The sequence below is a fragment of the Eptatretus burgeri genome, chromosome 5 (genome assembly GCF_056783735.1).
Source record: "Eptatretus burgeri isolate ZD-2024b chromosome 5, Ebu_testis_v1, whole genome shotgun sequence".
Classification (NCBI taxonomy): Eukaryota; Metazoa; Chordata; class Myxini; order Myxiniformes; family Myxinidae; genus Eptatretus; species Eptatretus burgeri.
The window spans coordinates 41,102,374-41,119,840 of NC_140965.1; the positions used below are offsets into that span (position 1 = coordinate 41,102,374).

The 17,467-nt window shown below is 41.5% G+C and overlaps 1 protein-coding gene across 5 annotated transcripts in view; it reads left to right on the forward strand.

Annotated features, from left to right (window-relative positions):
- The window catches only part of LOC147026302 (netrin-G1-like), a 241,804-nt gene that overhangs the window by 179,791 nt on the left and 44,546 nt on the right, over positions 1-17,467 (forward strand). For all 5 annotated transcript variants that reach the window (XR_015058278.1, XR_015058277.1, XM_085881589.1 and 2 more), the window contains exons 4-5: positions 3,542-3,714; positions 14,922-14,948. Coding sequence is in view for 3 of the 5 variants with exons in the window: in XM_085881589.1 (XP_085737715.1) it covers positions 3,542-3,714; positions 14,922-14,948 (200 nt within the window). In the remaining 2 variants the exon portion in view is untranslated. The remainder of the gene's footprint in view (positions 1-3,541; positions 3,715-14,921; positions 14,949-17,467) is intronic.

The window sequence follows — 17,467 nt, forward strand, 5'->3', positions numbered from 1 at the left end:
GGCTGTTCAGGGAATTGAGGTGTAAAACTGTACGTGCGCTGAGGGTGGACAAGGAGGCTTATGTGCGAGGAATCTGTGAGGGGGTAGAGCATCACCTGTGGTAAAGTGATTCTCATCTTGCTTCCAGGGAAATTCATGCATTGCGTTCCTCCAAGCTAGTCCCTCGGTGTACTGCAGTTAGAGTGGAGGGTGGTGAGCTCTTGACAGATGAGTCCGAAGTGAAGGCCCGCTGGTCCGGTTACTTTGAGAGGCTGTACCAGGCTGATCCACCAGCTGTTGCATTGGATGTCAGTGGTCTTACTATCCCTATTGCTGTGCCTCCATTCAACTTTGATCCACCTTCGTTTGTGGAAACACAGGCTGCGTTAAACCGGTTGAAACCGGGTAAAGCTCCTGGGATCTGTGACATCCATGCTGAACTTCTCAAGGCTGGTGGAAATGCTGGATTCAGGTCATTGCATGCAGTTCTGTGCTCTGCCTGGAACACAGGCATTATACCAACTGACTGGAAGAGCGACCTTGTTGTCCCTCTCTGGAAAGGGAAGGGTGATTGGCAGGACTGCAGCAACTACCGATGAGTGACACTGTTCTCAGTGCCGGGCAAGGTCTTTGCCTGGATAATTCCTGAGAGGGTTTGCCACCATCTGCTTGAGCACCAGCACCCAGAGCAATCAGGCTTTACACCAAATAAGTGAACGATTGACCCTCTCCTTGCCCTTCAAGGCCTCACTGAACGCAGGCAAGACTTTCAGCAGGGACTGTTTGCAGCTTATGTTGATCCCTGCAAAGCATTTGATTAAGTGAATTGGGATGCCTTCTGGAGGATTCTTGGTCTTCGTGGGGTGCCCCCACACTAATCAATCTGATGTCTGAAATCAACTCTGGTACTTAGAGTGTTGTGAGATGTGGTGATACCATTTCTGACTTATTTCCAGTTGTGACTGGAGTTCATCAGGGGTGTGATGTGACTAACACTTTTCAGTGCTTTTATGGACTGAATTCTGAGGAGAATGTCAGAGAGATCAAGCTGCAGTGTACCGTTTGGGAATGTCAAGATCTCTGACCTTGATTTCACAGACTATGCAGTCATCTTCGCGGAGACTCTGGATATCCTTTTGGGGGCCCTCGAGGTGCTAAATGAGGAGTCGGTGTTGCTGGGATTATGGGTTTTCTGGGGCAAAACTAAGATCCAGGCTTTCAATGACATCTTGGATGCTGCTATTTTGTCTGTACCTGTTTGTTGTGAGGATGTTGAGGTCACAGAGAGATTCACTTACCTTGGCAGTGATATTCATGTCTCTGCTGGCTGTGAGCCAGAGGTCAACAGACGTCTGGTTCGGGCCTGGGGAGTCATGGATTTACTGGATCATGGGATGTGGCGCTGCCAGTACCTGTGCGGGAGGATGGAAGTCCAACTTTTCAGGTCCTTGGTGCTTCCAGTCTTGCTCTATGGATGTGAGATTTGGACTCTGAAAAGGGATCTGAGACGGAGACTTAATTCCTTTGGTACCAGGTCTCTTCGGATAATCCTCGGCTATCGCTGGTCAGATTTTGTGTCCAACGAATGGTTGCTGAGAAAGACGCAAATGAGATTTGTTACCTCATAGTCCGTGAGTGTTATTTGTAGCTGTATGGACATGTGGCTCATTTTTCTGACATTGATCCTGCTCACCAGATTCTCTGAGTGAGGGAGCCTCGTGAGTGGAGGAGGCCAGTGGGCTAACCACGTTCCTCGTGGTTGCAGCAGGTTGATCAGCATCTCAAGGAGATGGGGATGGGCCAGGAATATGCCTGGGGGATGGCCAGACGGAGGCCCCTGGACTACCGGCGGAAAGTGGACGCAGCGACGCGCTGCTCCGTCGCATGTTCCCATATCTGACTCATGTGTGAATCGAATCGTGTGTGAATCATTGTCAATCCCTCATGAAGGACGTTTAAGTTGACAGAGCCCAATTGAAGGACTCATGATCCAGTCACCTGGTGGGCCATAAAAATTTATATCTTTTGGACACTATGGGAAAATGCTGTGTGCAGTGTTGACATCTTGTTGGAACCAAGCTGCTTGCAAGTCTCTTTGTCTCTGTCTCTGTCTCTGTCTCTGTCTACATATATATATATATATATATATATATATATATATATATATATATATATATATATATATAAATCAAGAAAATGACTACATACCAGGACCTCAAAAATGAGATGAAGAGATCTTGGAAGCTGAAGAGTATCAAAATTGCACCACCAGTGATAATTGGAGCAACAAGAATAATAAAGAAGAATGTCACTGAGATTAAACAAAACATCCTTGGGAATATTACCACAAACAAACTACAACTGGAGCACTGGAGGCTGACGTGGTTCGGTGACGATCTTGAAAAGAACCCTCGGAACAAAACTCTGAGCACAACAAAGTTGAACAGCTTGGTCCATGAACTGTGATCCCTTACCGAAGTGCGGAGGTGGACACCTTGAGTCCTGTACTGGGAGGACTTCGTTCCATCTCCCCAAACCCGCAAATGGAGCAAACAACCAATGACACCCACATTTATTGGTTTTCCACAAAAATAATATATTATCAATCTGTCATCACAGTTACATTCTTATTATAATTTGAAACTTGTCATATTTTTGTGGGCCCCACCCCGTATCTCTTCTGCCATATTTGTATTGCTATTTTACAATTAAGTTGAACAAATTGAATAACATGAATTGCGCTTCAAGATATTAGTGTGCTATCTATATTAATATTTCGGCACGCCCCTTTTTTTGTTCCACCATCAGATTTTTGTTACTGCATGAAATGAAACAAGCTTTGACATATATATATATATATATATATATATATATATATATATATATATATATATATATATATATATATATATATAGTAATGATATTATTGTCTTCCTTAAGAGGCCCCTCAAAATTCGTTTTGATGATTATGGTAGTTAAACAGTTCATGTTCTCCATTTGCAAAATGGGAGGAATTATTGCACAAAAAAGAAATAAAAATGTTTCCCATTTTTTAAGAGGACCACTAAGACGAGTTTGGCTCAAAGAATCACGCTCCATTTGGGGAGAAAACAGTTGAGTTCATACCTGACTAATTTGCACTTTCCATGTGCTGTAGTTTCTTCACAAAACCATGACTTTCTGACCAGCTAAAATTTACAAGATATGAATATGTAGACGAAACTGATCCGGCCTTTTGGATCACTTTAAAGTAGGGTGCCCTGTAATTTTAATGCGCTCTATGGATCCTCCGGAACTCACGAATGGTACACGTTGTGTTGTCACTAAACTACGTGGTAATGTCATCGAAGTGGAAAACCTGAATGATAATCAATGGATAAAAATGATATAATATATTGTATAAAATACATTCATGCTATCTGTCTTTTACCATATGTTGCCAGTGACGCCCGTCTAAGACGGGCACCTTTACTAGTTTTAAATATGTCACGACTGTAAAAATAAGTATCTCTTAACTTCCTCTTAAAAAAAAAAAAAAAAATTACGTTGTTTGAGTTGCAGGTGTTGGTGTAATCTCCATGCAGAAACCTGCATTGTGAGTGATGGACATCTCATGTGCAACTGCCAACACCACACTGAGGGTCCAGACTGTAACCGCTGTGCGCAGGGCTTTCGTGGATCTGCGTGGCGATCTGGCTCTTACCTGCCCTATCCCGTGGGCACCACCAACCCCTGTACGTTTTCATGATCATAATCACTCTTATGAAACAAACACGCACGAGCCACATATCCATGTACTCGTCACACCCTTGATATTTAATTTGTTTAACTTGTAAGAATGTTCACACATTCAAAGCATTGATGTACCTCAATAGAATGAAGGATTTCTTGGATAACTGCTCGATTGATAACCTCAATTCTAAATCTGTTGAACGTCCATACCTGGTTTTATTGAGGAATGTTGTCATTCAGAACAGTGATAAAGCAATTCTATCCTGTTGTTTAAAAATATGGAAACAGTTTAAACAAATATTCTCAACAATATATTGCCAAGATATTCAAATGCTTCTTGTAAAATATGTAATAATCTCTGCCATGTGAGCTTGTGCACTGCCACTTCTTGTTGTGTTTAATGCCATTTTCATACTCACACTTGACATATTGTTGTGGTGCTGGGTCTCGGTGGCGAGCACGACCGCTAGGGGAAGCAGTAGAGTTTGCTCCACCGAACACCCGGAATTTAGGTCGTACCTTTCAGATAAATCCGAAAGGTCACGGGTCCCTTATCAGACCAAAGATCGCCAATAGGTCGACCATGTGGGGTAGGGTCAATTGCCAATTTCAATACAGGTATACCTAAATACCCACGCAGTCTAACTACCGGGAACCACACCCTCGGCCGACTCTGTCCGATCCGAGTCGCAGGTAACGGTTCGCATCCGGCGTAACCGAGCAGAGTTACCAGAGCCACGCCGGACCAAATGAACAATTTACCCTCGCTATCTCTCAATACACAGCGTGCTAAGCCAATGAAAGAAACACAGAAACGAGCTGGTACATTCAACAAAAGGGATATTTATTTATAACAATAATCGGGGAGGGGGAACACACAAAGAGCAGAGTTATCCGAATAAGAAATGTAATGTACAATGAGCAAAGGAAAGCACTTACACAATTCTACTTGAAGACGGGCCCACACACAGACACACACCCCCCAAAAGAAATGATGGCCGTGGCCTTTATTGATACCCACAGCTCGGAGGGAAGGTGAGCTGGAGGTAAGGATGCTAGCTTGGACCTTCCCGCCTCGTGCGGCCCTTGACGATCCGGCTCGGCGGGACTCGAACCCGCAACACGATGCCGCTCCAAGCACCAGGTACCGCGCTCTCCAACCGGCCACGCACCAATCAACCAAGACCAAGGAGATCAGAGACGACGATGACCCAGGACCAGACGAACCACCCAGCACCAAGACCCGCGACCCCCAAGACAACCAACCTCCCAGCCTGGAGTTCCTTTTTATTCCTTTTTCCTCCGGGGTGAGAAAATCGCCATCTGAGGCGATATTCACCCTCATTGGCCGGGGTGTCATGGGAAAGTCAACCTCTGTGGCGTGATTGGACAAGGGGCACACTCCTGCCTTCCTGGGCGGAGTCTCGATCTGAGGCGATGGAAATCTCCGCCCACGTACATGGGCAATGGCGTCGCTGTGCGAAGTGAAGTGAAGGAGATTTGTTGTAAAAGAAACTCCGCAGCGCACACGTGTTATTCCCGTTAGACGCAGGTAGGGGACCCTAACTATAAACACACACTTATCGAGATAACTAAACTTGGAGACTGCTGTCTGTCTGTGTGCACAAGGCTTCCAAATTCATAACAATATATCTTGGAAAAAAAACTTTAATACAAAACACAAGGGGATTCATTAAAGTGTTGGGATGGAACATTTATTCGCTCAAGTTTACTTCCTTATCTCGTCTTTTCCTCCACTTTTAAAAATAATCTCTTTACTTTCTTCCTTCCGTTCTTGGATTTTTATTAAACATTCTCTTAATGTAAATTTATGGCACTGCGGTAAAACGTTCAGGTATTTATAATATGCACTACACACTTAACATTAACTTTTCCTTACTTTCATTTTGTTTAAATGTGTTTATCACTTCCCTCATCCTCTAAAGTCGAAACAGATCCCTTTACATCTCTTCATGTCGACTGATCTTAAACAGTCACCTGACTCATGATTATCACACGAATTCCCTCATCCCTGCTGTTGGTTAAATTTACCTTTTTTGTTTCTCTTATTTAGCAAATTATAAACTTATAACTATGATATAAATTTTACATTGAAGGGAACCTAAACTCCAAAATCGATAAAATGTTGTGACTCTTGGTATGAATGAAGGATGTAATGGTTTTGCACCCAAAGCTGATTTTCTTTTTGTTTTGTTTTTTAACTTTTAAAGTATGTGACAATGGTGCAGGTATTTTGCTTTGAAACAGAACATGGCAGTGTGCTGTGCATTTGCTTGAACCACCATGTTCGATAAATGCTCAAGAAAGAGCTTCTTTCCTTTAACATGGCCCAATCATGTTTCAGGAGGAAAGCCTTTGTTTTAGAAGAACTTGGTTCAAAAGGGAGTGACTGTGAGGTGAGGCTTATGTGTGTTTGATTGGCTGGTAATATCACTCATACGTGAGACTTCTGTATGTGTGATTGGCTGGTAAAATCACTCATAGGTAAGACTTTTGTGCGTGTGATTGGCTGGGAACATCATTCATATATGAAACTTTTGTGTGTGTGATCAGCTGGTAACATTAATTACAGGTAAGACAAAGGTTAGGTTTTTGATTGGCTGGTAACCACTCCTAGGTGAGGCTTTCGCACGTGTAATTGCTTGGTAATATCACTCATGGTAATAAAATTTAAAAATCCTGATAATATTCCTTTCCAATGTTGATACATTACTAGTTCCCTGTGGTCCAAATATTTGAAGTTGAATGTAGGGCAGGGTGACCAGCTCTTATGAAAATGTACAAGGAAGGGACACTCAGGCAGGGGTCAAGGGGGAGGGTGGCGCTCTGTTACGGGATGGCTGATCATAGTGATGTCTAGTGCAATGAAAGTTCTGTCAGAGAGTTGAGAAAAGTGTGGGAATGATCTACGAGATAGATCTTTGTTGTTTTGTGGGTTAAATGAATTTGAGACCATGCATCAGACAACACAGAAGCAAGGGATCATGGGCTTGGGATGACAGGCTCCTGTTACTAGTGAACATGAGTTTTAGTCAGTTCCGAAGGAAGTGACTTATAAAATTGGGGTCCATGCCCGTCAATCCGTCCATCAGTCCGTCCGTCCGTCCGTCCGTCCACAATCAATCTTTCGATCATTATTTTGCAACCTGCTGTCAGAATGATTTGAAACTCGGAGGGATGCCGCAGAACCTCCCACAATAAAATTTCAGATTTGTCACCCATTGACTCAGTTAATTAGTCTAATCAATTAATCTTCAAAGTCCTAAAACTCGTCGACTATTCATAGTTTTTTTCTTCTGGTTTGGTATAATGGTTCTGGGGAACAATGTTGACACCTTATCACAGTGTTTTTTTTTCTGAAATTTTCCCAGGAAGAAAGATAATGAGTGAATGAGTATGAAGTTCATTAGGGCCGGAATAAAAACAATGAATGTTAATGAATATATCCAATATCGATGAAGTCGGAACTGACCAGGGCCCACGGGCCATATTTTTCTTTTATATCCACAAATTGCATCATGTTGTGATATTAAGAATCAAAGAATAATGTTTCTGAAAAGGAACCTATAAAAAAAGATTTCAATATAAAGTACTGAAAATATTGCTCATGTTTGGCTTTTAAAGAAAGAAATGAAAATTTTTGGCCACTCCCTTCTCATGTAAAAAAAGTATTAAACTGAGGTATAGTTTTCACTTCAGTTCACCTGTACCCTTTGACCTGTGATGTCATGGTGGGGACTTTCCAGTCTCTCTCTCTATCGAGTGCAGCCTGTGGCTGCTGGTTGCATCATTGGTTTGGACACGGCTATGCCGCTGATGCAGTGTCCCCCTTACCAGTACACTGGTACTCATTTTGCTGACCTCGGAAGGATGACAGGCTGAGTCAACCTCCTGGTGTATTTTAATTCAGCAGCCAACAGGGCTTGAACTCAGGATCCTAGGGTCCCAAGCCACCACCCTAACCACTAAGCCAACACCAGGCTTAACTTTCCAGTAAAATGTCACCACGAGTATGCGAATATGACGCAACCTCTAATTATCATCAAGGGTCCACCTGTTACGAATCTGGAACCCATTGCACACAACAGCCAGAGTCCTTATAGATCAGTTATATCGGTAAGTATGTGTTTCTAGTTAGGGTCCCGTCCCTTGTTTAATGGGTAATTAAGTGTACGTGTGCTGCGAAGTTGTTTTATAGTCAGGTCTTTAAATACTTAGATCCAACAAACCAACCACCCTGCCATTCCCATTCCCAACTCCTCCACTGAACTCGCACTTTACAGCGCGTTCCCATTCACAACTCTTCCACTGACCTAGCACTTTACCAGGCTCCCCTTGCTGTTCAGTTGGAGTTTTCACAGCGCATCAACACACCTGATCCCTGTCCAATCAGGAGCGAACAGCGCGTCAACACACCTAATCCTTGTCCAACCAAGCGCGCACAGAGCGTCCGACACTGAGGCTCCGCCCCGCCCAGGGAGCGGATAAAAAGACCAGGCTCCCTTTGGGGGTTTGGTGTTCGTGTTGGTGTTCATTTTCGTGTTGGCGTCGGAACCTGAGGAGAATCACTTGCTTCGCCTGCCTCGCCGCCACCTCGCTTGTTTTTGCCATCCGGATCATGCTGGCATCTGCCGCTCAACTCCTGGTGTCTTCGTCATTGATGCCACGTGAAAGCTGCGGGTTTGAGTCCCGCCACTGAGCCAGATCATCGAAGACCGCACGAGACGGACAGATCCAAGCACAGGCTCTGGTCTCCAGCTCACCTTTCCTCGAGCTGGTAGACTTCAATAAAGACCCGACAGGGTCCGTTTCTTTTGGGTGTGTGTCTGTGTGTGGGCCCCGTCTCTTAAGCAGAATTGTTAACTGCTTTTGCTCACTGTGTATTGCCTGCCTGATATTTGGATAACACTGCCCTTACATGCTTCCCGCCCTGATTATTATTGTAATAAATTCCCCTATTGCTGAATGTCCCAGCTAGTTCCCTGTCATCTCTCCGATTGGCTTAGCACGGTGCGTGTTGAGGAATAGCGAGGCAGTAAATTGTTCATTTGGACCGATGGGCCTTGGTAACCATCCGCTTGGGTTACACACGGTTTAGGCACGGTAAAGGCTCGTCCCGCTCGAGGTCTGTCGAGGGTGTGAATTCCCCGGTAGCTTTGCCGCGTGGGTAATTAGGTATATTGAAGTTTGGCAATTAACCCTACCCCACGCGGTTAAATGATTGGCGATTCATGGTCCTGTAAGGGACCCATGCTTTTCGACTTATCCGAGGGTCACGACCTAAATTCCGGTGTGTTTGGTGGAGCCGACTCTACTGCTCCTTCTAGCGGTCGTGCTCACCACCGATACCCCGCCGCACAACACACCGACATCATTGAATCTGACCTGCCCTCATCTATGGAAGTTGATGAGTACTATGGTAATGAATACAGTGGTGATGAAAATGAAGGCCAAAAGTATTTGGTTGACTTTATGGAACTATCTCGTTTTGAACCATGCGCAAGAACCATATTCTAGTAGCCGGATCCGGATTCGCAACGTACTGATCGGCATGTGTATGTTTCCCCTCGCCGAAGGATTCGGAGAGGGTATTGCATTTGGGTCTGTTTGTTTGTTGGTTTGTTTGTCTGTCTGTGTTTGTTTGTCCTCACAGAACTTTCATGTTTTTCTCCGCAAACGCTTGTCAGATTGAGACAAAATTTTCACAATTGCTGCGACTACTCATGTTGAATACTTTAATGATAATTATGATGTCATAGGTCACGTGATGTGGTTGCCATATTGGAAAAATGGAAAAATTTTGGACTTCTGTATCTCTGAAACCGCACCAAGAAAAAAAATTGAAACTTGGCACATAGCAAGTACTCCTCATGGGGAATGTGTGATTTCTTTATGATGTCATAGGTGCCCTCATTATGATGTCATAATTGCATATGTAGAACGCCACATGTAATCAGTATGAAAAATTTTGAGAGTCATCTCTAGGGATAAAATGGTTCACAGAAATAAATTTCATGACATCAGTCACGTGATTCGGCAGCCATATTGTTCAAAGAAAAATAAAACCTTCAAAAATCTTCTTCTCTGAAGTGGCTGAACAGATTGCGGCGAAGCTACACATATGACCACCTCTCCATGAGGAACAAAAAGGTCACACATATGGTGTCATTGGTCACATGGTTTGGCAGCCATATTGGATTTACCTGAAAACCTATAAAAATCTTCTCCAGAACGGCTAGATAAATCGAGGGGAAACTTCACACAAATGTTCCACAAGCCATGGGTGTACAAGTGCCACATAGCAAGTACTCATCATGCGAAATGAGTGTGGTATTTTTATGATGTCATAAATGCCTTTTTATGACGTCATAATTGCATATGTACAACGCTACATCCGATCAGTATAAAAAATTTTTGAGGATCATCTGTTGAGGATCATCATTTGAGGATCATTTTGAGGAGGGATAAAATGGTCCACAAAAATATTTTTGTCATTGGTCAGGTGATTCAGCAGATAGATAGATATATATATATATATATATATATATATATATATATATATATATATATATATATATATATATATATATATATATATTTATTTTCTCAGCCTGGTGTTGGCGCAGTGGTTAGGGCAGCGGCTTGGGATCCAAAAGGTCCTGAGTTCAAGCCCCGTTGGGCCACTGAATTAATACACCAGGGGGTTGACTCAGCCTGTCATCTTCCGGGGTCGGCAAAATGAGTACCAGTGCACTGGGCCGGTGTATACCCCGGTTAAAATAGGTGTACCATATCCCTGTGTCGTAAGAGGCGACCAGGGTTGCGTCAGGAAGGGCATCCGGTGGAAAACATGTGCCAAATCACTATGCGGATCATACGGATGATCCGCTGTGGCGACCCCTAATGGGAGCAGCCGAAAGAAGAAGAAGAAGAAGAAGATATATATCTTCTTCTTCTTCCTCTTTCGGCTGCTCCCGTTCGGGGTTGCCACAGCGGATCATCCGTATGATCCGCATCGTGATTTGGCACATGTTTTATGCCGGATGCCCTTCCTGACGCAACCATGGTCGCCTCTTACGACACAGGGATATGGTACACCTATTTTAACCGGGGTATACACCGGCCCAGTACACTGGTACTCATTTTGCCGACCTCGGAAGGATGACAGGCTGAGTCAACCCCCTGGTGTATTAATTCAGTGTCCCAACGGGGCTTGAACTCGGGACCTTTTGGATCCCAAGCCGCTGCCCTAACCACTGCTCCAACACCAGGCTAAGAAGAAGATATATATATATATATATATATATATATATATATATATATATATATATATATATATATATATATATATATATATATGTATATATATATATATGTATATGTATATGTATATATATGTATATATATATATATATATGTATATATATATATATATATACATACATATACATATACATATACATATATATATATATACATATATATATATATACATATATATATATATATTTTTTAAATAACCTTCAAAAATCTTTTTCTCTGAAATGACTGAAAAAATTGAGGTGAAACTTTACACATATGACTGCCGATCCATGAGAAACAAAAGGGTCACACATATGATGTCATAGGTCACATGGTTGGGCAGCCATATTGGATTTACCCTAAAACGCACAAAAATACACCACTCAAAAGAAGTCTTGGCGAGGGTTTGCAATCTCCGATTGCTCTTTTTCTTGTCTTTATCTGTATTAGGTTCTGTGGATTATTAGAGAAGTATTGACTCTTGCATTCGTACAGGCCTTTCTTCTTTGAGAATCAAGGGTCCCAACTCAGTCCTGAAGTCCAATCGCTGCACTTCTGTCATTGTGCTGTCTGGCTCTGTGGGTATTGGGAGTAATGTCTGCATATATGATTCTGGTGGCCCCACAAAAGTTACATGTGACAGGATGGGGTTGGTATTTGAGACTGGTGCAATAGATATCGGTACATAATTGTTTGCTTTGTGAAAGACACTGGAGAATCTTTAATGTCCAACAGCAAATGTTATCTAATGGAACAACCAGCTGAACATCCCTCCAACGGAAATTCTTACTCTTCTACAGTTTCTGAATACACATAGTACCTTCAAGTAAAAGATGAGAAATTCGATTCAGCAGTGTCTTGTTGAGGGTGATGCTTATCCATTCTGAGTTTGTAGCCAACGCCACCACCACAAGAACAAAACAACAAGAAGCGGGTAAATTATGCAGTCGAAGCTTAATTGCTTCAATGCCAGTAGGAAACTAGAATGGCACTCGGTAAAGTGCATACCTTTTTAAAATACATACATATATATATATATATATATATATATATATATATATATATATATATATATATATATATATATATATATATATATATAGTCGAGGCTCATCATATAAGAGCTAACACACAGAATGTACAACAAGGGGAGTAGGAGACAAGAGGTGTAGGAGAGGGAAGCACGAAACAGTGGGGAACAAAGACATTAGGAGATCTGTGGAAGGGAGAGGGTTGGGGTGAGGTACACGGGATAAAGAAGATGGACACGACAGGGACTTTCGGGTCCTTACACTACAGGTACTTTCACGAAGGAACCTCCGCCAGGTTGAGCAATTTATGTTTTGTATCCGACTGATGGGCTGGGTCTGGATCTGGACCTGAACGAAGATCGAATCAGCTTTTTCTTGTCACCTACCCAACTCATCCTCCATGTTTTGTCATAACTTGTCCACAACTCTTTGAGATATCGTGCTATTTATTGCCTTTGGCTCTGTCTCTCAATTGTGAAGAATCACTGAAGTAACTATAATATCCAGATCAGGATCTTCATCAAAGTGGAAACAGTTTGTACTTGTCACACACCCAATCTGTCCACCAGGTTTCATCCGGATCCGTCCACAACTTCTTGAGATATCCTGCTCACAAACAAACAGACAGACAAACAGGGGTGAATACATAAGCTCTCTCCACCTTTTGTGGCAGAGGTAAATGTAGTAAGACAGGCCTACCATTGATCTCGTCAATGAGTCAGGCTTACCATTAATGTCATCATCACTTGCTCTCAACATAGGACTATCCTGCACATTTTATGAAGCAAAAAAACAACGTTTTAATATGAAATGTATGAAAAACTAGAAGGGCACTCAGTAGAGCGCAAAACTCTGCCACGCAATGCCTGATCCATGAGGACATATCGGGCCCAATGCATTTTTGAGATATCATGCTATATATCGTTTTTGGCCCGATCTCTCAATGGTGAAGGATCACTTAAAATTCTAGTAGTCGGATCCGGATCCGGATCTTCACCGAAATCTAATCAGTTTGTCCTTGTCACACACCGAACCGTCCTCAAAATTTCATCCAGATCCGTCCATAACTTTTTGAGATATCCTGGACACAAAGACAAACAGACAGAAAGTGGTGAAAACATAACCTCATTCACCTTCAGTGGCGGAGGTAATAAATTCAGCAGAAGGGATATCTGGACCAATTCTTAACAACGACACCAACAACAGTATTATTTCATTCTTTTTTTAAAGTAATTTTCAGCACCATATGTGGAAACATTATTTGAGTGACAGATAATTAATGAAAGCACAAATAAAGATTGCCACAATTTCTGTCTGTTGATCGATTTGACACATTGACAAGGCATGATACCAAAAACCACATGGAAGTTTGAAAATGCTTCATTGATGGGGGCAGAAGTCACATAAATAAGGGACAGGCAAGAAAAACAAATTTTACTTTATATAATTAATTTTGTTTCCATTTAAAATGATCCCATCATATCTGTTTTCTGTCATATGAAAGGATCGTTCTATAGTAAATATGTTGTTTGGGTTCCCCTTTAAAGACATGTGACACGGTTTGATATACAAGTACTTGTGGACAACACATGCAATACCAACGACTGTATAACCTGAAATACCAACAGTAAAACTGTCAAGAGAATATTCCAATCTAAGAAATCGGTACATTTGAATCATCCAACCCTAAGACTGTCATTATTGCTTCTGGAGCAGGGCATTCCCAACTGACATCTATTTCTTGCACACAGCACAGCTGTTTGTATTACCGCCCCACTCCAACATGTTTGCTGGAGCATTTAATTTATATTTTTCTTTGGATCATGAGGCTCGAATAGGAAGGGGAATAACAAGTGTAAAGCTTATTAGAGGCAGGGGAAGGCAAAGTCAGAAGTCTATAATTTTAGCAGAAGCTGTTTACAATCCATGTTTACCACAATAAGCATAAGGACTCTGCATGTAACAGATGCCCCCTCCTCCAAATCTGGATGATTCAGACAGTTTGTACCATCCACGTTTGAATGGCAAACATAAGTGAATTGGTGTTTTATTTTTCTATTTAATTCCAATAGAGGCATTTTTATTTAATGCTCTTTCCTTGCTGGGCAGCTGTGCGAGTTGGTGGTGCTTTCATTATTGAACACGGATCTTCCCAACTACAACCAGTTTATTGTTTACAAAAGTGGTTTTAAGCATAAAGCACAAGACAGCATTTAAATTGGCGGCAAGATGACCTTTTCTTGATTTCTAAGTTCAAAGGTGAAATCTGGAAAAGTTGTTGTCTTGAAGTGAAAACTTTCACGGTGAGTATCATGAATCGTCGAAATTGCTTACGTGGTAAATTTGGACACGAAGCATCAGGGAGGTGGGTCTGATAAATAAGGGTCAAAGGAAACAGAATTGGCTGCATTAATTTATGTCTTCATCATCTCCTTATGTTTTTCCACTTCCAAGCAAACTTTCAATTTCGGTAATTTAAAAATTAAAGGAAAGTTTGTATTGAACGTTTCATAGTGGCTGTAAAACGACGTTGGAAAACCGAGTTAGTTTATATTGCTGTATCTGTTTAGGATAAGTTCCTGTGCACATGTTAGCTAAGGGTGAAAGTGACGGTGTGTGACGATAATAATTTGTATCACCAATGCAAGTGTGTAACAAGTTCTAATGTTACAATGTACTCCCAATTGTTCTCCATGGATCTCACGACCCGATGGCACTGTTGCCTTCCAATTAGCACTTTCTATGGATATCTGCAGATTAAGCACATTCCAGCTGTAACACATTTCCTTCTTCTGAAGTGGACTTTCTGAATTAGCACAGCTTAATCATATCATTATTTTTTGTCTCCCACATAGGTCAGTCCACTGAAGCCGTGTTGAAGCGTAAGTACCAACAAAGATCATAATCCAGTCTCTGGCAGTTTGCAGATTCTGCTTTAATGTGTGCATCGTGTGAGGCCATTGTGATTTGCTTCAGCTATTTTGTCTCCCACCTCGAGCTGTTTTCACACCATTTTGGAATTTTCAAGGTTATGCAAATATTAGATGAAGATGACAGGGTGCTCATATTCTGCTCAACTGGCAAGGAATTGAAACGGGATAAAACATCACCTTTTTCTTGATGCACCGAGCCTTTCAAACATCTCCAGAAAGGTGCAGGGGATGAGATATAATCAGGCAGCAGAGGAGTTTCATGCTCAGCTAAGAATCTTGATTGACACATGTTCTGTTTCATTGTTGAATTTGAAAGCGAATGGTGAGGATTAAAACTGATGAGCCAAAGTTGAGTTTTCAATTGATAGAAGTGAATCATCTAGTCCACATGAGTAACAATGAAAGAGAATGATGCCATGAAACAAATGTGAATGGAAACATCATAACTGGATCAAAATCTCATCTCTCATGTTTTACATTGCTCTTCTTATTGTCTCTGGTTTAGCACATTCACTACATGATCTAACAGTAAAAACAATGCATATGCAATAAGAAAAGTTATTTACACACAACTTCAGCACAGACATGATTTTTAAAAAAATGCATTTCACTGAAGGTTGATGAATATATTCAGAGATTTGCAGGATATGCTCACATATTGTGTAAGCTAACAAACAGTATTGCTCACCTGCATTCAATTTTTCATTTATCTATTTTCATAAATATTTTTTTCTTCATTTCTTTATATTTTCATTTACGGATGCTTTCTGATGGTTCTGTGATTATCCCTGGTGTATCAGCCTCAATGTCCATCAGCACACAAAATTACCGTGTTTCCCCATTGTCTCAGGTCGCTCACCTGCATTTGATTTTTTATTTATTTATTTTTTCATTTACGGACGCTTTCCAATGGTTCCATTATTTAGCCCGGTGTACTGGGTTTGGTGTCCATCGACAGACAAAATTATCGTGTTTCCCCATTGTCTCGGGTCGCTCACCTGCATTTGATTTTTCATTTATTTGTTTTTATTAATTTGTTTTTTCATTTACGGACGCTTTCCAATAGTTCTATGATTTTTCCTGGTGTAACGGTTTTGATGTCCACCGGCACACAAAATTACCGTGCTTCACCATTGTCTTGGATCGCTCACCTGCATTTTTTTCATAAAATGTTTTTGTTCATTTATTTATATTTTCATTTACGGATGTTTTCCAATGGTTCTGTTTTTTATTTTCGGTGTATCGGCTTCGATATACATCGACACACAAATTTTCAGCTTTCTACGTAACCCGGAAGGTCCTGATCTTTAATGTCAGTCAGTCTGTGAATCAGTGGTTAGAAAGAGCTTTATATACTAGCGGGGTATGTTTACACATTGTAAGCATACGAACTATGCTTCCCCATTGTCTTGGGTTGCTCACCTGCATTTGATTTTTCATTTATTTGTTTTCATTTTTATTTTCACTTATTCATATTTTAATTTATGGATGCTTTCCGATAGTTCTGTGATTTTTTTCCCGGTGTATCGGCTTCGATATCTGTCAGCAAACAAAATTACCATGCTTCCCCATTGTCTCAGGTCACTCACCTGCATTTCTTTCATTTATTTATATTTTCACTTACGGATGTTGTGTGATGATTCTGTGATTTTTTTTTTTTCTGGTGGGGCTTCGATCTCCATCGGTTTGCAAAATTTCAGCTTTCTACTTCACCCGGAAGGTACCGATCTTTAATGTCAGTCAGTCAGTCAGTCAGTCAGTCAGTCAGTCAGTGGTTAGAATGAGCTTTAAATATTAGATTTTTTTGTCTACTGTACATAGCTGAGGCTCATGAAAGAGTTCGTACGAGTACACTGAATGGATCGGGACACAACAGGACAAAAGGAACAGCAGAAAGAGTGGGGAAACACCAACAGTAGAGAGAGAGTTGAAGGCCAAGATAGAGGCAGACTTGGACAAACAATGGGTGTGGGAAGGAATGAGGGGCAGGAGGAGGCATGGGGTGGACAAGATGGATACAGAAGGAAACTCACAGGAGGTAAAACTGTACATTTGGAAGGAGAAGGTATTAGGGTGGTCATCAACAAGGGTAGAAATAGTACTGTTAATTACATAAAGATGTTTCAAATAATGATTTTATAATCGTTGTTCATGATTTTATTATAGTTCATGGGAAACAAACTAAATGCAGAAGAATTCTTCAGACAACTAGACAGAGACAGGACAAGGGGCCACAGCCTGAGAGTATGGAAGAGGAGAGTTCGGCTGGTAGAAAAGTAATGGTCTTTTTCTCAGTAAGTAGTGAATGCATGGAATAGTCTCCCAGGAAAGGTAGTACATAGGTATATAGAAGCAGTGGGGATAGAAAGGGATGCGAATATTTGCAGGACTTGTCGGTACCTTGAGTATGGATGGGTGATCGTATGCATTTGTAGTGATGGTGACATGTGTGAGAGGATCTCATCAAA